This window comes from Acinonyx jubatus, chromosome A3 (genome assembly GCF_027475565.1).
Source record: "Acinonyx jubatus isolate Ajub_Pintada_27869175 chromosome A3, VMU_Ajub_asm_v1.0, whole genome shotgun sequence".
Classification (NCBI taxonomy): domain Eukaryota; kingdom Metazoa; phylum Chordata; class Mammalia; order Carnivora; family Felidae; genus Acinonyx; species Acinonyx jubatus.
In genome coordinates this window covers 28,830,742-28,852,699 of record NC_069388.1, presented here as the reverse complement: position 1 = coordinate 28,852,699, position 21,958 = coordinate 28,830,742, and the positions used below count along the sequence as shown (strand labels likewise).

The 21,958-nt window shown below is 50.0% G+C and overlaps 2 protein-coding genes, 5 non-coding genes and 1 pseudogene across 8 annotated transcripts; 2 read left to right on the top strand and 6 right to left on the bottom strand.

Moving 5' to 3' along the window:
* The first annotated feature begins 342 nt into the window (after positions 1-342).
* On the top strand, positions 343-4,609 carry LOC106980137 (isoleucine--tRNA ligase, cytoplasmic-like; annotated as a pseudogene).
* Positions 4,610-11,380: 6,771 nt separating this feature from the next.
* IDH3B (isocitrate dehydrogenase (NAD(+)) 3 non-catalytic subunit beta) lies at positions 11,381-16,146 on the top strand. 2 transcript variants are annotated; one of them, XM_015078148.3, is made up of 12 exons: positions 11,381-11,454; positions 11,583-11,663; positions 11,772-11,870; positions 11,970-12,090; positions 13,585-13,645; positions 13,722-13,854; positions 13,958-14,091; positions 14,186-14,288; positions 14,375-14,521; positions 14,768-14,862; positions 14,977-15,037; positions 16,013-16,146. In XM_015078148.3, exons 1-12 carry the CDS (start codon positions 11,419-11,421, stop codon positions 16,091-16,093), a joined length of 1,152 nt encoding a protein of 383 aa, XP_014933634.1. In that variant the 5' UTR covers positions 11,381-11,418; the 3' UTR covers positions 16,094-16,146. The 2 variants fall into 2 exon arrangements, with proteins under 2 accessions (XP_014933634.1, XP_014933633.2); XM_015078147.3 differs by having other exon boundaries at positions 15,699-16,146.
* Position 16,147: 1 nt separating this feature from the next.
* Positions 16,148-21,476, bottom strand: NOP56 (NOP56 ribonucleoprotein). Its single transcript, XM_027069722.2, has 12 exons — positions 21,412-21,476; positions 21,169-21,258; positions 20,660-20,774; positions 19,947-20,108; positions 19,573-19,771; positions 19,018-19,205; positions 18,789-18,940; positions 18,511-18,611; positions 17,994-18,142; positions 17,643-17,764; positions 17,310-17,447; positions 16,148-16,606 (listed from the first exon to the last, which is right to left on the bottom strand). Exons 1-12 carry the CDS (start codon positions 21,412-21,414, stop codon positions 16,232-16,234), a joined length of 1,794 nt encoding a protein of 597 aa, XP_026925523.1. The 5' UTR covers positions 21,415-21,476; the 3' UTR covers positions 16,148-16,231.
* LOC113602631 (small nucleolar RNA SNORD57) lies at positions 17,518-17,593 on the bottom strand. The gene has a single exon (XR_003424111.1). It is a non-coding gene; the product is annotated as a small nucleolar RNA SNORD57 (small nucleolar RNA).
* Positions 17,859-17,929, bottom strand: LOC113602632 (small nucleolar RNA SNORD56). The gene has a single exon (XR_003424112.1). It is a non-coding gene; the product is annotated as a small nucleolar RNA SNORD56 (small nucleolar RNA).
* LOC113602643 (small nucleolar RNA SNORD86) lies at positions 18,364-18,448 on the bottom strand. The gene has a single exon (XR_003424123.1). It is a non-coding gene; the product is annotated as a small nucleolar RNA SNORD86 (small nucleolar RNA).
* On the bottom strand, positions 19,330-19,460 carry LOC113602639 (small nucleolar RNA SNORA51). The gene has a single exon (XR_003424119.1). It is a non-coding gene; the product is annotated as a small nucleolar RNA SNORA51 (small nucleolar RNA).
* LOC113602646 (small nucleolar RNA SNORD110) lies at positions 20,268-20,335 on the bottom strand. The gene has a single exon (XR_003424125.1). It is a non-coding gene; the product is annotated as a small nucleolar RNA SNORD110 (small nucleolar RNA).
* Positions 21,477-21,958: the final 482 nt, after the last annotated feature.

Below are 21,958 nucleotides of genomic sequence, written 5' to 3'. Positions count from 1 at the left end.
TAGTGACTGGGATCATTGGGAAAATAAAGCTGAGGGAGATGATAGATGTCAACAATCTCACATGGTTTGATCTAATCCATATGTGCAAGTGTAGCGTTTGGTGAAGGCAGATTTCCTATCCGGAAGAAAAGATAATAAATGATGCTAGGGCAATGAGCTAATATTTTTGGAAAAAATAAGGTTAGGTGTTTATCTTTCGCCTTTTACAAAACTACATTTCAGATAAATGAATGATCTAAGCCATATAAACGCACAAAACCATAATAGCATTAGCAAAAATATTGGAGAATATATCACCTCGGCTCTTTCTGGGGTGCACTGGTCCGGGGGCCCTTCAGCAACAAAATGGTTCAGCAAGTTGCAGGAAACATGAATTTTCCTGCTGAAGAAGAGAAAAATCTTGCAGTACTGTTCTGAAATTAACTGTTTTCAGGCATGCTTAAAGCAATCAAACATAGGCCAAAATTTACATTTCACGATGGGCTTCCTTTTGCAACTGGACTGCCTCACAATGGATATATACTTGCAGGGACAATTAAGGATACGGTTACCAGATATCCTCACCAGAGTGGGTTTCCTGTTGACAGAAGATTTGGATGGGATTGTCATGGCTTACCTGTGGAATATGATATCGATAAAATATTGGGAATCAGAGGACCAGGGGATGTAGCCAAAACGAGAATTGTAGAGCATAACAATCAGTGCCAAGCAATTGTGATGAGATACTCTACTAAGTGGAAGTCCAGAGTTATCAGACTTGGCCGATGGACCGACTCTGACACTGACTACAAAACGCTGTATCTATAATTCATGGAATCTGTCTGGTGGGTCTTTCCACAACCCTATGAGAAAGGCCTTGTGGATAGAGGTGTGAAAGTCATGACCTTCTCTAACCGCGGGCAACACCCTACTTTCCAACATTGAGTCTCACCAGAAATACAGGCTGTTCAAGGTCCTGTCACCTTTGTAACTTTCCTTTGGGAGGAAGATGAACACGTATCCTTGGTTGTCTGGACGACCACTTCCTGAACATTACCCGGTAACCTTGTCCCGTGCGTTAATCCAGATATGCAGTGCGTGAAGATTAAAGATGTTTTCGGGGGAAAATTGCTCATTTTAATGGAAGCCATAGTATCAGCTCTTGATAAGTTGGAGAGTGACCATGAGATCCTTGCAAGATTTCCCGGTACCTATCTCAAAGGCGAGGAGTACAGGCCCCTGTTTGACTATTTTGTGCGGGGTAAGGTTGGTGGTGCTTTCACTGTGTTTACTGATGGCTCTATGCAGGAGGAGGAGGGCACTGGAGGGGTACACCAGGCTCCTTACTTCGGTGCTGATGACTATCAGGTCAGCATGGACTTCAACATCATTCATAAAGACTCTCCTCCTGGGGCGTTCGGTCAGCTGAGTGTCTGACTCTTGGTTTTGGCACAGGTCATAATCTTACGGTTAATGAGTTTGAGTCCCGCATCGGGCTTGGTGCTCACCGTGCGGAGGGAGCCTGCTTGGGATTCTCGCTCTCCCCCTCTCTCTGCCCTTCCCCCACTCGTGCTGTCTCTTTCCCTTTCTCTCTCTGAACATACATAAACTGAAAAAAATTAAGAACCAAAAAAGACTCTCCTCCTGTTTGCCCTGTGGATGCTTCAGGCTGTTTTACTGCGGAAGTGACAGGTTTCACAGGACAGTATGTGAAGGAGGCTGATAAAAATATCATCAGGACCCTGGAGGAAGAAGGCTGACTTCTTGTTGCCCGCAACCTCACTCACCACGACCCTTTCTGCTGGGGGTCAGACACTCCCCTCATGTACCAAGTAGTGCCTGGCTGGTCCTTGTGGGTGGAGCCCAGGGTGGACCAGCTGCTGAGGAACCATGACCTGTGTTACTGGGTCCCAGAGTTTGTATGGGAAAAGCAACTTGGAAATTGGCTAAAGGGTTCACGTGACTGGGCAATTTCCAGAAACAGATACTGGGGCACCCCTATCCCACTGTGGGTCAGTGATGACTTCAAGGAGGCAGCATGCGTTGGATCCATGGCAGAACTTGAAGCACTATTGGGAGCAAAGATCTCTGATCTCCACAGAGAGACCATCCCTTCCTGCTGTGAAAACTGTTGTGTCGTGCCTCTGAAGTGTTTGTTGGTTTAAGAATGGCAGCATGCCCTATGCTCCCGTTCATTATCCATTTGAAAAGAAGAGGGAGTCTGAGGATACATTTTCTACAGACTTCCTTGCTGAAGACATTGACCATACCGGAGGATGGTTTTACACTCTGGTGGTGCTGGCCACTGCTCTCTTTGGACAGCCACCTTTCAGGAATGTGATTGTGCATGGGCTCATCCTGGCAAGCGAAGGCCAAAAAGCGAGCAAACGGAATAAGAACTATCTGGATCCACTTTCAATCATCCATAAATGCGGTGCCTAGGTCCTCAGATTGTATCTGATTAACTGCCCTGTGGTGAGAACAGAAAACCTTTGCTTTAAGGAGGAGGGGGTGCATGATGTCTTGAAGGACATGCTCCTCCCTTGGTACAATACCTATTGCTTCCTCATCCAGAACCTCCTGAAGCTGCAGGAGGAGGAAGAAATGGACTTCCTCTACAATGAGAACACGGTTAAAGAAAGTGCCAACACCCCACACTGGCGGGTCCCGTCCTTCATGCGGTTAGTTGCTTGTTGGGCTCTTTGAGACCAAAATGGCAGCTTACAGACTCTATATTGCAATGCTTTGTCTGGTCAAGTTTCTGGATGTCCTGACCAATTGCTATGTCAGGATGAACCACAGAGGGCTAAAGGGTGGAAATGGGGAGGAGGACCGTGTTATGCCCCTGGAGACCTTGTTTAGTATCCTGATTTCTCTGTACGGACTGATGGCCCCTAGACACCTTTTCTTCCTAAACTGGTGTACTGGAATCTAAAGATGCTGACTGGCCCTGTTTCTGTCCAGGACACAGACGCCCTCAGCATCCACCACCCCATGCTGCCCCATGTTCGAGAGAAGTTGACTGACAAGAAAATGGAGGGCACAGTATCTGGGATATGGTCTGTGATTGAATGTCGGCGAGTGATTCGAGACCCCAAAACCATTCCGATAAAGTATCTTTTGAAAAAAATTGTGGTTCTCTGTCAGCATCCAGAAGCTCTTTTTATTTATTTATTTATTTATTTATTTATTTATTCATTCATTCATTCATTCATTCAATTTATTTTAGAGATAGATCACAAGCAGGGGAGGGACGGGGGGGGGAGAGAGAGAGGGAGAGAGAGAGAGCTAGGGAGAGAGAGAGAGAGAATATCCCATGCAGGCTCCATGCACAGCACGGAACCCAACTTGGGGCTGTTCCCACAGCCTGACCCTGACAGCATGACTTGATCCGAACCAAGAGTCAGATGCTCAACTGACTGAACCACTCAGGCACCCCAGGATCAAGAGCTCTTAACGAGATCAAGTCTTTGGAGAAGTATATCACAGAGGAACTCAGTGCTGAAAAAGTTATGCTGTCCACAGACAAAATACATGTACGGGTTTTGCCTCAGGGCAGATCCTGATCCCGTGGTCCTCGGGAAGCCTCTGAAGGGAGCCTCCAAGGCTGTGATGTGTCCATCAAGCAGCCGAGGGGGGAGGAGCCGGAGTGCTTCCAGGAGAGGGGTCCACTGTTGGAGAAGGCATGAACCAAATGAAGGGGACATTGGTCTCCTGTACACCTTTGATCAGACAACAGGCAGGACGACGCAGTTTGTACACTTGGCTGCTCAGGCTTTGGTTCTTTTGGGCGTCACCCCTGACCAGTCAATCATGGATGAAGGAGTGGCTCATATCCAGAAAATTGGCAAAAAGTGCAATCTGGTTGCAACTGATGAAATAGTAGCTTACTATGAAGCAAAGTCTGAAGGCAAGTGTCCGAAAAATGTTATCAAAGCCACATGGAGTTCATACTTGCCACCATCAAGGCTCCCTTGGAACCATATCCAGTTCCAACATCAGATAAAGTCCTTACTCCGGGGAAAATACAGTTAAATGGGTCTGACCCGGAAATCACACCCACCCAGGGATTATCCCCGCTGGGCCCTGCTTGTGCATGTTCATCTTAACATGTGTACAAATGCCAGCAAGCAAGGTGGAGTATTGCTTCTGGAAAATCCAAAGGCGAGAGTAGGGTGGACCTTTTAAAACTGAGGTGTTGTTACTAGGATTTTTGGTGTAACGAATACAGGGCTGGCTGCCTTCCATGGTGAAACAGAAATACGAAACCAAACCGACTTACAGAGTCTCACTGGAAAAACGCTTCGGGTGGAAGCAGGGTCTGCCCCCACTGTGGGGGACAGCCCGAGCACTATTCTCCGCCAGTGCATCAACCTGCAGCTCCTGAACACAGGCCCGCAGGAGTGCTTCATGGGAACAGTGGCACTCTCCTGCTCGAAACCCCCCTTGGGCAGAGTGGACTGGCCCACCAAGGTCTTCGGTATGAAGTAGCCAACGTGTTTGGCCTTTGGAGCAGGAAGCTAAATTTCTGAATGAGACTTAAACAGATAAAATTACGAGGAAATCCCCATGAAGACTTTGAACTTAAAGACTGTATGTTTCCGTATTACCAACAACAGCAGACTTCTAACATTCATTACCAGTGTGGTTCAGGCAGCCTTACCTTGGCACATACCTGTCCCCTACACACACACACACACACACACACACGCATGCACGCACGGAGGCACACGCACACTGAAGACAGTCATGTGTAATATGCCCCCTTTGGCCTGAAATTGAAATGGTATTGATTCATGAAGTGACTTGGAACCTCAGAGTGATATTCACACTTAACCGTAAATACCTATGCAGACATGTTGAGAGGAAGGCTACAACAGAACCTCAGCACTAGATTTTTCTATACTCGAATTCTCCAAGTGTACAAGGTAGAAGTGATTTAAGTGGCATAGCATAGTGTGTGTGTATATATTCTTTGGTCTTTTAAAACCTATTTGAGGGGCACCTGGGTGGCTCAGTTGGTTGAGTGACCGACTCTTGATTTCAGCTCAGGTCATGATCCCAGGGTCATGGGATTGAGCCCTGCATCAGGCTGCATGCTTAGTGTGGAGTCTGCTTACGATTCTCCCTCTCTCTCCCTCTCTCTCCCTCTGCCCCTCCCCCCCCACACACATACTTTCTCCCCCTCTCTCTCTCTCTCTCAAAAATAAAAACTTATTTGAGATCTCTTGAAGAAGCGGACAGTATTGAATATATTTTTGAAAATATTTTGTTTTTAAGTAATTTCTACACCCAACATGGGGCTTGAACTCACAACCCTGAGATCAAGTCACATGCTCTACTGACTGAGCCAGCCAGGCGCCCCCAAATATTTCTGCTACGTGGATTTTCTTGGAAAATTTGATGGAATATTTTACGTTTCAGTCAATCAGAACAATAAACTTTCTCTCAGATAAGAAACGAATTGGAGAATATATTTCTCATCTTTAGGGGAGGACTTGAAACGGAAGTCAGAGCTTTGAAGACAAAGACTGTCATGTTTCTGTGTCACACAGCTTGTGAGCAGAAATGGTGTGTGGACACCTCGGGGAGTGTCACTAATCGGCTGGGGGCCTCTGCTCTCGGCCTTCTTGCCGGAACAACTGTCCTAGGTGTTGAATGAACTTGGGAATGGAGGCCTTCCAAGGAGGGGCAACAAGATAATGGAGTCAGAGCCTCTGACCGCAGAGGGCCAACCCAGCCCTGAACCCACTGTCACCGGACTTCTATGTGAGTGGGAAATAAACCCTTCCCTTATCTGGGCTGCGATTACGTTGTACATTGTTCCTTGCACCTGAATCTCATCCTAACTGATACACCTGCCCAGTCCCAGGTGAAGGGTCATGATTAAGGTAAGCCACTGGTTCTCAACTCTGGTCAACTTTTAGAATCATCCAGGGAGCTTGTGAAAAACACCAGTAGGGGCCCCATCCCACACTGCTACCTCAAACATCTGGCAGTGGCATCCGAATACAGGCATGTTTTAGCAGCTCCCCAGGTGAGAGCAAAATACAGCCAGGTGTGAAGAATTAGCTTAAGCCAATCAGGACAAACCTCTTCCCCTCTTTCCCAGTCACCCTTGCAGTCGAAGTGGTCACGGACCTAGTTCTGACCTGTGATTCCTAAGTGGAAATCTGCCGAGAGGGTTTCTGGGAAAGCTTTTACATTTCTGGTTAGAAAGAGCAGATGTGGCTGGGCCTCTTCTTTCTTCCCCTTCCCAGATGAATGCAGAAGTGATGTCTAGAGCTGCAGCAGCCATATGGTGATTATGAGGCACCAAGGATGAGGTTATCATACAACACGCTAAGGTTAGCAGACTGCAAAGTCAGAAAGCTGGGGTCTCAGGGGGTGTCACCAAGCAGTTAAACCAACCCCAGTGACTCCTTAAATTCAGAAATGAGGGGAAAAAAACCCAAACCCTTATTTGTTTAATGAGTTTTCTGTTTATCACGGCAGAACATATTCACAACCTGTAACACATACATGAGTACAGATGCTTTGGGGGCACTCTGTAATGTTTATCACGTGTACCAAGAAAATCAGATTTACGCAGCAATATTGCTGGTAATGGCCCAAACTAGAAACCACCGAAATATCCATCAACTTGAGAAAGGCTCGATACATTTAGTAAACAGACATTATACAATACCGTGCAGCAAAACAAAACGAGTCTGCTTGTTTTCTAAAACATGGTATCTTAGATTTCTTTAAATTTTTTTTTAACGTTTATTTATTTTTGAGACAGAGAGACAGAGCATGAACGGGGGAGGGTCAGAGAGAGGGAGACACAGAATCTGAAACAGGCTCCAGGCTCTGAGCTGTCAGCACAGAGCCTGACGCGGGGCTGGAACTCACGGACCGCGAGATCATGACCTGAGCTGAAGTCGGCCACTTAACCGACTGAGCCACCCAGGCGCCCCGAGATTTCTAAGACATAGTATTGAGTGAAAAAAAGTGCATTATTGGACAGTAAGTATATAGAGCATGAAACTATTTCTTCTAAAGGTCACACCCATCCACTAAAAACAATACTATATACTCTGGGTGCTGTACATGCACAGGAAAAAGGTTTCGAAGGAGGTGAGAACCTGCCTCTGGAGATAGGGCAGGTGGACTGGGGGCTGTGGCTGGGGTGCTAAGAAACTCTGGCCTTCTTTATAATTTATAATATTTTTTAAAAGGAATGTAATAATTTACTAATTAAAAATATCCAAGCGTAGTGCCTGGGTGGCTCAGTTGGTTGAGTGACTCTTGATTGTGGCTCAGGTCGTGGTCTCATAGTCTTGAAATTAAGCCCCTCCGGTGAGCTCCTGCTGAGTGCCGAGCCCGCTTGGGATTCTTTCCTCCTTTTCTCTCCGCCCCTCCCCCACTCGCTCTCTCTGTTTCTCTCACAGAAAAAAGCAGCCCTACTTTCTGAGGGTTCTTGCTAGTCACTGACACCACCTTTCTCATTTCTGACATGACTGGCGTCCTGGTCTCTCCCGCTCTCAGGGGAAGGTTCTGGCACCTGAATCCTCGCCCTTCCCCTGCCTCAGCTGATGACGCTATCATGGGTGACTCCCATGGGGACACTGATGACTCATCCAATAATTGTGGGTCTGAGTCCTCTTCTGTACGAGTCATCTTGAGCTCTCTCTGGCACCCGCTCTGACAGCCCCGTCTGGGACTTCATTATTTGCAGTTCATTATTGCTTCATTATTGCTGATGGAGAATCCCTCCTTCCCTTCCAACTTACTGCTCAGTGACTCCCACGAGCACTACTCTTAGAATATCTTGGGATCTTTGATCCTCTCCTCACCTGCTTATCCATTAGCTTCTGTCTTTTCTTCCCCCTGGACTCCATGTTGCCAACACCCTCAATCCCCTTGTACTTCTCTCTGGCCAAAAAATATTTTTGGATGAATCCAAGAATTAGTTTTCTCCGTGAAATCGCACACAATTGTACCATACCATGATAAATTTACATTGCCATCCCAACAGGGTCCTTGGTATTGCCCATAAATTCCTATTTCTCTCAGCCCTAAGACTTGTGTCAGTTTTACTCACTACTCCTCACTCTACATCACCTCCTCAAACATGCCTGCTCTCCTCACTGTGTCCCAGCATGCCATGTTCATCTCACCTCCACAGGGTAGGAGCTGCCCGGTTCAGATCTTCTGTCAGCGGGTGTATCCATTTCCCCAACTGCTTCAGATGTTAGTTGTTAAGTGCTCACAGTTACCCCCTTCTCTGGTGGGTTGTCTATGGACAAGAGGAGCCTCCAAGAGCCAGAGAGATGCCTGGGGGGTTAGGCCATGCAGGGCTTAAGTGAAATGCGGAGTGAAATATAATCTTTATTAGTAACAAAGTCAAGGGTACTAGAGGTAGAACTAAAATTTCATTCTACCTTCATAGTGAAAGGAAATGCTAAATTTCAGTTGGAGGTTAGTAAGAACAAAGATGTGATTTTTGGATTTTCCCCATCGAAGTTCATGATACTGATTTGTATTCGTGGACGCCTATAGGCTCTGTGGACCCCAGCTTAGGACCTCTATACTAGAGGATTTCTAGGCCTAGGAAACTGACATTCAATTCACTCAGCCTCACACTACATGCTTTGTTTAACTAAAGTTAAACAGATGGTTTAACCTCTCTCCCCTGCCCAAGAGACTGGTTGAGGAACTTTTCAAGGGTCCTGACTAAACTTCCCTGTTGTCAGGCAGTATCAGTGAGAGATGACTTCCTTGGAGACTTGAAGTCCAGGAGAACTCACCAAGCTCCTAGGGAAGACGCAATGGCCTCCAGACAGTGATGGTCTCATCTTCTGGGCTTGAGTCAATTGGAGTCACCCTGTGGGTAGCTACAGGGTGTCACATCAGTTAGCAGATATTGCTTGAATGTCAGGCTGGGCAGAATTTAGGGATGAAAATAACGTAGTTATCTTCAAGATAAATTAGTATTTTGGGGGAGCGGGTGGGGGGGCTCAGTTGGTTGAGCATCTGACTCTTGATTTCAGCTCAGGTCATGATCTCAGTGTCGTGAGATCGAGCCTGACATCCAGCTCCCTGCTCAACGCTTGGGATTCTCTCTCTCTGCCCCCCTCTAAAAAAAAAAAAAAAGGAAAAAAGAAAAGAAAAGAAAATTAACATTTTGGGGGAATAAAAATTAGGTTATTACCAGAGATTGGATCAAGATGGCACATCCCTCTTCTTTTCCACCTTAAATTTCCTCAAGTAAGAGGATATAGATTTCTAAGAAAAGTAAATCTCTCACTTCATCAGAAAGAGTAATATTTGGAGGAGAAAAGTGGTGGTGGATGGCAATAGCAGTGTGGAAGGTGGGACTAGGGAGTCTATGGGAACAATGTGGTGATGCTCTGTGGTTTGATTTGTTTCATGGAAATATATGAATGGGGATGGAGGAGTACATTATATTAATAGTGTACATTAATTATATTAACTATAAATTTATAACAGCCTTATATTTACACAGCACTTGTCATTTGCTCAAGGCTCCTACTTAATCTTTAAAAATCTATAAATCTTTTCATCCCACGACTGTAGAGATTGCGCTGTCTAAAGGAATGCAGAGAAGGAAGCACAAAGCCTGTACTTGGTCCCTAAGAATAGAATGACTACATTCCCCTGGGCACCTGGGTGGCTCAGTTGGTCAAGTGTCTGACTTCAGCTTAGGTCGTGATCTTGTGGTTTGTGGGTCTGAGCTCCGCATCCGGGTCTGTGCTGACAGCTCAGAGTCTGGAGCTTCCTTCGTTTGGATTCTGTTTCTCCCTTTCTCTCTTCCCCACTCGCGCACTCTCTCTCTCTCTGTTTCTCAAAAATAAGTAAACATTTAAAAAAATTTAGAAGACTACATTCCCTCCCTTCGGCTGCCAGAATGCCCTGCACCTTTTTTTGATGGATGAAGTATATAAATTACAGAGAGCTAGTATTTAACTTTCAGCGTGTATCATCTGGGGGTGCCTGTTAAAAATGTATTTTCTGGTGCCCCAGCCTTGAGATTCAAATTCTGCAAGTCTGGGGTAGAACTCCTAAGTCTGCATCTTTAACAAGTGCTGCTGGGGCACCTGGGTGGCTCAGTTGGTTGGGCAGCCAACTTCGGCTCAGGTCATGATCTTGCGGTCTGTGAGTTTGAGCCCAGTGTCAGGCTCTGTGCTAACAGCTCAGAGCTTGGAGCCTGCGTCAGATTCTGTGTCCACCACCCCCCCCCCCCCGCCCCTCCCCAACTCGTGCTCTGTCTCTTCTCTCAAATGTTAAAAAAAAAATTAAAAACAAAAAACAAGTGCCACTGGTCCACTTGGGACAGGTGATCCAAAACCACACTGCTAGAATACAGGTTTAGGCAAAATCCTCCTGTGTCGTTTTGTTTTTAGGCAGGTCATCTTGAAAGCAGCATGTGAATGGAATTTAAAAAATCAATATGGGGGCACCTGGGTGGCTCAGTTGGTCAAGCATAGGGACTTCAGCTCAGATAATCTCATGGTTTGTAGGTTTGAGCCCCCTGTCGGGCTCTGTGCTGACAGCCTGGAGCCTACTTTGGATTCTGTGTCTCCTTCTCGCTATCCCTCCCCTGCTCACGCTCTCTCTCTCTCAAAAACAAATAAACATTAAAAAATTACAAAAAAAGCAGTCTGGGAGCACCTGCCTGGCTCAGTCGGTAGAGCCTTTGATTCATGATCTTGAGGGTTGTGAGTTTGAGCCTTCCATTGGGTGTAGAGATTACTTTAAAATAAAATCTTAAGAAAATCAGTTCAAAATTCCCCTTTGGTCCCACTTACATGCTTGAGATAATTTCTGTCTCCAACTAATGGTTCTGCCCAGGATAGTCGAGGCCTGGGACACACTTTTAGGGAAACAACTGTCAGAGCAAAGAACAAGACCACATAGGAAGAAACAACGAGGAAATGTGATTAATACAGAGTAACTGGGCAGGCTAGGAGACTGCCGGAGAAACCAGACACACAACCTTCCCCCAAGGACTGTGTTGTGTTCATTAATGTTTTTAGTGCCTGACATACGGAATGTTCAGTGCGTATTGCTTAAAAGAGTTACCATGGCATAGAGACAAAAACATTAAGAAAGGACAGATTCCTCAGTATTGTTTCTCACCCCGTTAAACTCCGGCACTCGTTCCCTAAGCATGAAATCTCATATTCTCCTTTAGTGTTAGTTTCAACATAAATTAAATATGGAGCCCCAAAACAAAGCAGCAAAGTGTGTGTGTCCCTTCACGCTCCACGGCAAAGGATAAGCAGAAGAGTCAAGGGCAGAAGGAAAGCAGAGGCCGGCTACCGTTGGTCCGGGCAAGGGAGACTCGCCCACTGCCCTACAACAGACCGGAAATCGGGGTCGCACCCGCGCGGGCTTCTGACGTCACTTCCCCCGCGACTTCTTGCGGAGGACATGGCGGCTCTCAGCGGTGTCCGCTGGCTGACCCGGGTGAGGCCTGGGGTCAGGTCGTGCCGGGGGCGGGTGGGGGTGCGGCGGGTGTGTACCAGGCTCACTGAAGTATTCGGGGTGTGGAACCCCCGTACCCGACCTCACGGGCATGTGCGTCTCTGTCGCAGGCGCTGGTCGCCGCCCCGAATTCCGGGACATGGAGGAACCTGTGTACCTCTGCCGTGGCGCACGCCGCCTCTCGAAGCCAGGTAAGGGAAAGTCCGGCTCCGGTCTGTGCACGCGCCTGTCCCCTCGTCCCCCGCTCCCCGGGACCAGTGCTCCCACCCCAGCTGTGGCTCTGATGGTCCCGCTGGCAGGCTGAGGACATGAGGGTGGAGGGCGCCTTTCCCGTGACCATGCTGCCAGGCGACGGCGTGGGGCCTGAACTGATGCACGCTGTCAAGGAGGTGTTCAAGGTGAGTGACGTCGGGGAATCAGCCAGCACACACTATGGGGCGGGTTGGAAAAGACTTACCCCATCGTGACCCAGAGATTTTGGGGACCTGTCCCTGAAGGCTGCCTCTGTCCCAGTGGAGTTCCAGGAGCATCACCTGAGCGAGGTGCAGAATATGGCATCTGAGGAGAAGCTGGAGCAGGTGTTGAGTTCCATGAAGGAGAACAAGGTGGCCATCATTGGTACGTGTGCCCCCTTGCTATTCCACCCATATGCCTTTTAAAATCACACGAGCAACGTTCTTTAAGCTTCTTTTGGCACATACTAACACCTTAAGTCCCCCAGGCTCCCATCACTATTTTGTGGTGGCCATTTGTTTCTTACTGTTTGGGACCCAGGAGTTGAGAGATCATGTGAGCTGCCTGTGCAGGAGGGTTTCAAGGGTTTGAAGTCTGTCAGGGGGCTATATCATGGGTCATCAAATCTTGTTATTTGTGTTTCTTGAATGCCACTTCTAGCTTCCTCTTTTCTTCTGTCTTCCCCCCCTCCTTCCCTGCTTTAATCTCCCCATTAGAGTTTTTTTTGGCTTCCAGTTCTGCCCCTACAATCTGTCTTCTGCATCTGTTCTTTTGGAAAGACCGACATGGCTTTGCCAGACCCTGCCTTAGCGTGGGAGAGTAAGTTCTTCGTAAGCTGACTTTCAGCTTTTCTGCCTTCATTTCCATAACACTTGTTCTGTGCTTGGGGCACACTGGACTGTTAGTTTTCAAATACTATCTTGATTTACGTTGTTACTTCTGCCCGGAATGTTCTTCCTTTGATGCTGTTAGAATAGTCCTCACTTACCCTACTATAGTTTCCTAGGGCTACTGTAGAAATTACCTGAAAGTTAGTGTCTTAAAGTAACAAATATGTTCTCTTACAGTTCTGGAGGCTAGATTCCCAAAATTAAGGTGTTGGCCAGGCTTCCTCTGAAGGCTTAGGGGAGAATCATTCCTTGCCTCTTCCAGCTGCTGGTGGCTCTTGGTGTTCCTTGGTGTTTCTTAGCTTGTAGATGCATCGCTGCAATTTCTGCCTCATTTTTCGAACAGCTTTTCTCCCTCTGTGTCTGTGTATCTGTTTCTCTTTTGTTTCCTGTATAAAGACTTGACACTGGATTTTGGGCCCACCCTAATTCAAGATGATTTCATCTCTAGATCCTTAATTATGTCTATAAACACCGTTTTCCCAAATAAGGTCACATTTACAGGTTCTGAGGGTTAGGGCATGGACATTTCTTGTGGGCTCACTATTCAACCTACTGTACCCACTTAACCTAAGATTTGGCTGAAGTGCCAGCTGTTTTCATAAATTTCTTGATATTACGAGAATTTCTATTCTGTGCTTCTGTGTACGACATTAATACCTGTCCTGTGGTACTTATCGTGTCTTTCATATTATTCGTCTTTGCCAATGTCTTGTGTACGTTTTGAGGACAGGAATTGTGTATTGTGTTTTTTGGTTGATATCCCTAGTACCTGATACATGGTCAGTATTCAGTAAGTATTGGTTGAAAAAATGTCAAATAGACCTGCAAGCATCAGTTTCTTCTTTGTCTCCAGAGGCATTTAAGAGTCAGTGATTTGGGAGTGGGAGAGGAGAGTCTGGGTTGCATCATGTCACTGAGAGGGTTGGACACTGATCTGGGTTCCCTTGGTCTTAGCCTGTGCCCTCCCCCTCCCCCTTTGTTTACATAGGAAAGATCCATACCCCGATGGAGTATAAGGGAGAACTGGCCTCCTACGATATGCGACTGAGGTAGGTGGCGGGGGCCGTGGGTCAGAGGAGTCCTGGGGCACCAGGCAGAGTGCTGATGGCTCTGCCCCACCCTCAGGCGTAAGTTGGACTTGTTTGCCAATGTAGTCCACGTGAAATCGCTTCCTGGGTACAAGACTCGACACAACAATCTAGATCTCGTGATCATTCGAGAGCAGACAGAAGGGGAGTACAGCTCACTGGAACACGAGGTGAGGCCCTGGAAACTGGGGAGGGCAGGGGTGAAGGGAGAGAGCGGCATGGCTCCTTCCCTTGTTTTCAGGGTCACCTGGCTATTTTTCTTTTCTTATCCAGAGTGCGAGGGGTGTGATTGAGTGCTTGAAGATCGTCACCCGAACCAAATCTCAGCGGATTGCCAAGTTTGCCTTTGACTATGCCACCAAGAAGGGGCGGGGCAAGGTCACGGCTGTTCACAAGGCCAACATCATGTGAGGGACATGTCTTTGCATGGGATAGGAGCCCCTGAGAAGGTAGCCCCCTGCACTTTCTTGATTGAGTCTGTTCCCTTTGGCCCACGGACAGGAAACTTGGGGATGGGTTGTTCCTGCAGTGCTGTGAGGAAGTTGCTGAACTGTACCCCAAAATCAAGTTTGAGACAATGATCATAGACAACTGCTGCATGCAGGTAATGTCCTCCCCGTGTCTCCACCCTCAGAGTGCCCGGGATGGGCACGGGGCAGAACTTCTCCATGCCGCCATTTTGCCTCCTAGCTGGTGCAGAATCCTTATCAGTTTGATGTGCTGGTGATGCCCAATCTCTACGGGAACATTATTGACAATCTGGCTGCCGGCTTGGTTGGGGGAGCTGGTGTGGTCCCTGGTGAGAGCTATAGCGCAGAGTATGCGGTCTTTGAGACGGTACGTGAGGTCACCTCTTCTCTTCGCCCGGCCCTCTCTGCATGCCTGGCTTCTGACTTCAGGTCCCTTGACAACTGCCCTCCAATGCATCCCCCTCCTCAGTGACCCTGGTGTGTTCTTCCCCCCACTGCCGTATGCTTCTACCCTGGGTGTCTGACCTGAGCTCTCTTCCTCAATGCCCTTCCCTGACCTCAGCCTCTGCGTAACATCGGCTCCTAGTGACTCTGGCCTGCCCTCTCTCCACAGGGCGCCCGGCACCCATTTGCCCAGGCAGTGGGCAGGAACATAGCCAACCCCACAGCCATGCTGCTGTCAGCTTCCAACATGTTGCGGCATCTCAAGTAGGTGTTGGTGGGTTGGGGCAGGAGGCTGGGTGTTTTAAGGGGGAGCACAGGTGGGGAAATCAGGGGGATGATGTGGGGAGAATCTCAGTTTCTTCCTGTCTACATTGACAGTCTTGAGTATCACTCCAACATGATTGCAGATGCCGTGAAGAAGGTGATCAAAGTTGGCAAGGTGAGTCAGAAAGGCTGTGGGTTTCAGGGCCTCAGCACTCCTCTTTGGGGAACCTGAATCGGTGCCACCTTTCCCTCCAGGTCCCCAGAACGTCTTCTGCGCTCTGATCTTCCCCTGCAGCTCTCAGGGCTGTTCCTCACCTTCCTTCTCCTGGCTGTTTCATCCTCTGGGTCTCCTTTGCCTCTTGGTTACTGTCTGCTATGCCCTCTTTCCTGCTCCCTCCATCGGCTCTTTTGTGGCTGCTGTCTGGGGGAGGGTGTGGGGGCCAGAGGAGCAGAGGGAGATAGCAGGCAGGATGAGGCACAGGTGTCTGCTTCTCCACACCTGCAAGCCCTTCCTCACCTGCATTCCCCTGCCTTCCGTCCTCCCACATGGTCTGAAGTCCTCCAGGACTTGCATCTCCCATCTCACTTCACGCTCAGCCTCCCTCCCATCCTGCTCAGGCTGCAGCATAGCTCTCTGATAGTGGCTCTGGCCCAGACAGGAGTGGGGGAGCCCATGCTCTTCCAAACCTGGCCACCTCCTTGCGATTCTGCTGCATTGCATCTTCTTTCTGGCCTTGTCATTCCTTCTTGGATTCCATGCCCATCACATTGCCCTATCCCCCCTTCATGGGCTCTCTTCTCTTCTTCCCCACGGCTTTTGCCGGTGGTGGCTGTAGGTGCGGACTCGAGACATGGGCGGCTACAGTACCACAACCGACTTCATCAAGTCTGTCATCGGCCACCTGCACCCCCACGGGGCCTAAACCCCTTTATTCCCTCCAACCTCACAAGGACCATACTACCTACACCTCCCTTCAGTACAGTGGACCAGAGAAGAGCTCTTAAACCTTTTAGACCATAATCATCTGGGCAGAGCCTAGGTTGTCCTGGGGCTGGCTTCCTTAGGGACCCGTGTATTACTAGGTGGGGGTAGGGGGCCGCCTAGGGATGGGGCCTAGGCCACAGGGATGATGACCATTCTCCCCTACAGGTTCGAACTTCTGACATGGGTGGCTATGCCACCTGCCAAGACTTCACTGAGGCGGTCATTGGTGCTCTGCCTCACCAGTAGGTCCCATCCACACCCATAGCCATGTAAGGTGTTCAATAAAACAAATATACGGACTCCTGTGAATTTGTTTTTATTGGGATATAAGGGATGGGTTGGGTAATGCCATGTGGGTTATGCCCTACCAGGAAAATGTCCACTCTAATCTTCCTGGGAGAACTTCTGGAGCTTTTTCTTTTTCTTGGAGCTGCTGCTCTTGCTGCCAACAGCCTCTTCTGGTCCACTGCTGAGTGGCTCCTCCTTGGAAGAGAATTTCCTCTTTTTCTTAGGGATGCTCCTGTTTGCTGCCTCTTCGGCATCACTAACTGGTTCCTCTTTGGGGAACGATTTCTTCCTCTTAGGAAGACTTCCGCTGCCAGCGGTCTCTTCAAGATCACTACTAACCAGCTCCTCCTTGGAAAAAGATTTCTTTTTCTTGGGTTTGGAGACAGAAACCGATGGGTCTTCCATTCCATTCTCCTGAGGAGTCTCCTGGGGCTTTTGCTTTTTCTTCTTCTTGGGTCTCTCACTTATCTCCTAAAGAGAAAAATGGGCATGAAACTATCTTCCATCGTATGAATATGCGCACCTCTGAAAATTCCAGCAACTAAATAGGGCAGAGAAACTGGTGGAATTGGTGTGAAAATCGCCCAGTGTTTCGGAAAGGATTTCTAACTATAGGCAAGATGCTGCAAACCCATCCCCAAGGGGACTCCCACTTAAGGAGGATATGTTGCTAAGCCCATGAAATAGCTATAGAAAAACACAGAATAGAACCATCATGCCATGTTCCAAAGGGGACCCTGAAAGACTACTTGACAAACTGGGCGCTGCATGAAAATCCTGGGGAGGACCCTAACCTAGCGCACATCATGGAGACCTCCCTGCCCCAAGCCCCACTATGAAATGCTACCACCTCCGGACAACACGGCTGAGAACACGCAGAGCAGGAATTCACACTACCCCCGGTTGAGGACTCCTGGGAGGCAGCCGAGGACAGAACACTTGCCCAGGGACCGGGTGTGTTACAACCAGCTCTCTGGGCTCCTGAGCCAGTTCTCTCAGCACCTATCTCCTTCCTATAGAATCAAGAGGTAGTTTGAGATGTTTCAGGTCCTGATTCTAGTCCAAAAGCCTGGACTCGAGACCATGATGTGAGGTAGCACATCCTCTGTTCTGCCGTCAAGAACCCTACACCCGGGGCCTTCACCCTGGGCTGAGGGTTGGCCTGCCCACTGACCTCACACTCCTCCGGCGTACTACTGCTGTTTTCCGAAGACGCGAGGGCAAGGGCGGCCAGCCGTTTCTTCTCCTTCTTCAAGCGTTTCTTCTCCTGCTTCTCCAGCTTCCTGGCCATCTCAGCAGCCGCTTCCTCTGCCTGGCCAAAGAAAAGTGCTGACAAGGCCCTGAAGACTGCAGGCTCTCTAGGCCTCCTTTCCGGCTTCGTTGGATCAGGCTCATTAAATCAGTTTTTTTGCCTCCACTCTACAAAGGTAGTCAGGCTTAGCCAGTTCATCACCTCCAACAGCCAGCTCTGGTGGTCCTTCCCCCACCCAGCAAAGCCCAAACTGACCTGAACCATCGCCTCCTTCATGACATCCAGATTCTTTCGTGGAATCTCTCCTGTCTCATAGAAGGACAGCCGCTCCTCAACTTGCTCTCGAAGCTTCTCCCCAAATACGCTTGTGGGCACCTCTGGATGTGTGTGTGTGTGTGCGTGTGGGTAAACAAAGCCTGTCAGCTCCTAAAGGGCCAGCTACTCCCCACCGTTTTCCCTCTACCCTCAGCTTCACTCAGACCCAAGGTATCAACACTCACTAGGTGAACTGCTGTTGACGAAAAATATTGCCATCATTGTAGAAGCTGCTAGGTAGTCAGCCTCCCCTCCTCCCAGCCCCTTCTCCTCCAACCCCCCCACCCATACCAGAGAAGCAATCAATTCGTGAGGCAATACTGCATTTGTTTGCCAGGTATCGGGAGATGCGGCCTTTGTTCTTGGCAGCTGCTCGGCCAATGAAGGTGGAGTGGAAAATGAGTCCATATTTTGGGGTGTTACCCCTTGTCTTCAGGGCTCTGGGAGAAGAATATTTAGTGGGGAGTTTAAGATCAGAAATCTCAACCCCACCAGCCGAGGCAGCTCCTCCCCTCCCGTGCTCCCCCAGTCTCCAAAGTGAGCCTTAGGCTGGACTGGGTCTCTACACCCCCACCTCATGCCAACCCACAGCTCCCAGAGGCAGAGGGAAGGCATCCAATGTCGCTGACCTGGAAATCTGGTCCCTTTGCTGGGCCCTGGGAATCACTCAGACACCAGGACTGGCCATCACCCCATAGCAGAGGTCTGTATAGGTCAGGGAGCCCTGGTCAGCCATCACCGTGATCCCCAAACAAGCAGTGGGCACCGCAAGTGGCACCTGTGTGTGGGCAGGTGCCCTCACTGGTACCTGAACAGGGCCTTTTCAGCCCCAAGGATCTGCACTGTGGACGCTGGATACTTGGCCAGGTTGGTGAGGCTGCCAGCATGAGCAATGAGACGTGCACCTACCTAGAAAAGGATTCAAGGAATTAGAGAAGCTGGAATTGCCACTCTACCAACCGCATAATTCTGCTTCACCCGTCGTCAAGTGCAACTGGGGAAGATTAACAATGGGTCAGAAAATACAGCAGTATGGACCTCTGTTATAATAGTCTTTAACCCCATGTTGTGTTCCCCATGACGCACCGCTTCCCCAATTAGTGCTGATAGGCTGGGGGCTACTTGGCTCATCTTGGATCGCAGGTAAGTATGTAGGCTCTGGCGGTACTCTGACAAAGACACCACACGACTGGAGAAGCTCTCGATGTTTATCAAGTCGATGGCTGATATGTCCATGCCTAAGGGACACCAAGAATGAATGCAAGACCAGATATTCACAGCCCCAAACTTATTCTGGCCACTAAGCTGTACTGACCCATGGAGGACCGCGAGGCATCCAGAATAGCCTTAGCCTTGGCTCCATCCATTGTCAGCTCTTCCAGCTTCTCCAGCTTGTCTTCATTCAGCTCCCTTCGGTTTCCAATGAACTGAGCGAGGCGGCAGTATGTGGCATTGTCATTGATGATCTTCACCAGCTCAGGAAAGTGATACCCGTACCACTCCCTGCAAAAAGCCAGCACAATCACTCCCTGCCCAGCTGCCAGGTCTCAAAGCTATAGCCTCAACCCTCTCCATTTCTATTCTTTGCCTGAAGAACAGGAAACAAGTCAGATTCAAAACGTCAACTCCGTGTCCCCCCATTCACAATACAGACCAGGCAAAGCACCTGGGCTGGGGTGTATATGGGTGGATTTACTCTGCCTCCTCTTTCTGTACAGTCAGTGTAAGAACACAGCCTGTGGTAAGCACCAGGAGGCTCAGCCCCACCCCACGCGGTTCTGCCGGCAAGAGCCAGTCCTGACTTCAGCATTCAAATTAGTTAAACCACAGGCCAAAGACCCCCTTCTCAGGGGTTGCTCGGGCTCTTTACCTGACACGCATGGAGAAAGTATTGATGTCCTTATCCAGCTGGTCCAGGAGACTAATGGATTGGATAATCATATTGTCTACCCGGTTCACGTTAAACTTAACTTTGGCACGGGAATAGCTGTGTCCCAGCCCCAACTGGGCTTTACAAGCAGACAGATCTGTCAGACCCTTCACCAGGTTGTGGAAGTGCAGACGAACCCCTGGAGGAGAGCGAGACTGTGAGCAAGGGAAGGTTCTAAGCCAACCTCTGCACTCACGGGCACCAGCCAAGCAGAAGGGCTTCCCAGAAGCAACCTTAAGCTAAGCACCCTGTTAAGTTTCCAGATCCCCCCTCAGAGATGCCACGAATGTACTGAATGTTAATAGCAGTCCCACCTCGCAGGATCTCAGCTATCACGCCTCCAGTCTGGCAGTTGTACCCTAACTCTTCTTGTATAGCAGCACCGATCTTGGGGTCTCCAACCCCCAAGAGTACTTTCTTCTTTTTGGATGGCAGGTGTGTCTCCAAGAGCAGGCGGAGGTCCTCGTGAACAACACCTCAGGGCAGAGAACAGAGAGCTTCCACTAACATACCGAAGAATGCTTAACTCATAAAAGGGATCCTGTCACCCTAAATGCTGATTAAGTGATAGACTTATCCTATGTTGGTCCCACAGGGCATGCTGGGATGGCACACCTAGATCCTTGCTTCAGGCTTTGCTCAGAGACATGGAGACATCAGTGATTGCACTCAGGGGATTGACAGATTCACGTCATCACCGCAAAGCCCGCATCAACCACGGAAGGAACAGGACTCAGGTCCAATTGCAAGCGTGTGCAATATATAACTGAAGCCTCCAACACACCCTAGGGCGCTGTGTAAATAAGCATTTAGTGCCTGATTTGCCTTCTGGAATAATCTTTTTTTCTTGGCTCTTCTGTATCAAAACCGCCTTTTCCAAGCACTTCGACAATTACCAGAGAACCACCTTTACCATCAAACCATGCCTCCCTACCGGATTTCACCTACGGAGCATTTATCTCTAGAAGGCCCACAAAGAAATAACATCGACTTATCTCTGTAAGATACTTGGTGGTGGCCGACTCACCTTCAGACACAGCGTTGGCATTTTCCAAGGCAACCTGGGACGAGGCAAAGGGACAAAAGGCCACGAGACGAACGATATTGTGGAACTTGCCCAGGTTGAGCACGCACTCTTCCACCTTGGGGAAGAAACAGGATGAGCGGTTTTCTTCCCTGGCTCTTGCCTCTAGGGCGCAGTAAAGCAGCGGTTCTCAGCCCTGCACGCATGTTTAAGAACCAACCGAACGCTTTGAAAACGAGCCGAGTATAGGCCCTGAATCCCGGTCGGCTTCATCGTACGGGGTGCAATCCGGGGGGGGCTTACTTGCAAGTGCTTCTAACGCGACACAGATTACGAACGGAGGTAAGGACCCGCCCCCCCCCCCCCCCCCGTCCCCACCGCCAGGTCGGGAGCTTTCAGGCCCAGCGCACCCCCCAAAGCGCGACCGGCCACGTGGGAGCGCGCGGTGCATGCCGGGGCCCGGCGGCCCGAGGAGCTGTGGCGCGGCCGGCAAGCCCACCGCTAACACCCACCTGCGGCAGCAGCAGGCTGATCTCCTCCACCTCCTTCAGCGCCAGCAGCGCGTAGCCGACCGCGTGCTCGAATAGCACGTGTAGCAGCACCTGGAACGGGAGCCGGGGCGCGAGCGTCAGCGCGGTTCCCGAGTTCCCCCGGCCCCGCTCCCAGGGCAGACTCCCGCCCCGGCCCGGGCTCCCGCCCGAACTCAGGCCCAAACCTCGGCCTTCGCCTCACCCGCACCCGCTACCACTCCTCACCATGGCGCCCGCTCCTGGCCCGGCTCGCAATGCGGTGAGTGGGCTCCGGCGCGCGGAACCTGGCTCCGGAAGCCACGCCTCCGCGCCGCCGGCCAATCAGAGACCGGGGGCGATACCTTTGCGGGCCTTCGGAGGGGTGCGCCGCGGTGGTATCGCCCGGAGGGCGGGAGTTGGGAGCGCGAGCGCGCGGGCTACCGTGCGGCCTCAGCTGGCGGCGCGGGTCGGCGCGGTTGCCGGGGACGCGCGGGATGCGGCCTGGCCAGCAGGCCGCAAAGCAGTTTGGAAAGGCGCTTTCCCAGATAATATTCCAGCCCCAGGTCTTCATCGTAGGAATTGTGGATGGCAGAGCTCGGCAGAGGCCGGGCGGGAGATCCCGTGCGGGCCGCGGCGACTATTCCCACGCGGAAACTGTTGCCGAGCCCGCTTTCCGCAACGCGGGTGATCTAGAGCCCCGGACCCCTCCCTGCTCCCCACGCCTCCCGGGACCCCTTCGTCCCCGCCTCCCACTCGGGACCACCCTGCTCCCGCGGATGGAAGCGGGGCCTGG

Excerpts from the sequence above, each read along its gene's own strand:
- IDH3B (XM_015078147.3), top strand. The coding sequence starts at position 11,419 with ATGGCGGCTCTCAGCGGTGTCCGCTGGCTGACCCGG. Across the intron at positions 11,664-11,771 it reads ACGCCGCCTCTCGAAGCCAG|GCTGAGGACATGAGGGTGGA; the intron begins GTAAGGGAAAGT and ends TCCCGCTGGCAG. Across the intron at positions 14,092-14,185 it reads GTTCACAAGGCCAACATCAT|GAAACTTGGGGATGGGTTGT; the intron begins GTGAGGGACATG and ends GCCCACGGACAG.
- NOP56 (XM_027069722.2), bottom strand. Across the intron at positions 18,143-18,510 it reads GCTGAAAAGGCCCTGTTCAG|AGCCCTGAAGACAAGGGGTA; the intron begins GTACCAGTGAGG and ends TTCTTCTCCCAG. Across the intron at positions 16,607-17,309 it reads GTACGCCGGAGGAGTGTGAG|GAGATAAGTGAGAGACCCAA; the intron begins GTCAGTGGGCAG and ends TTTTCTCTTTAG.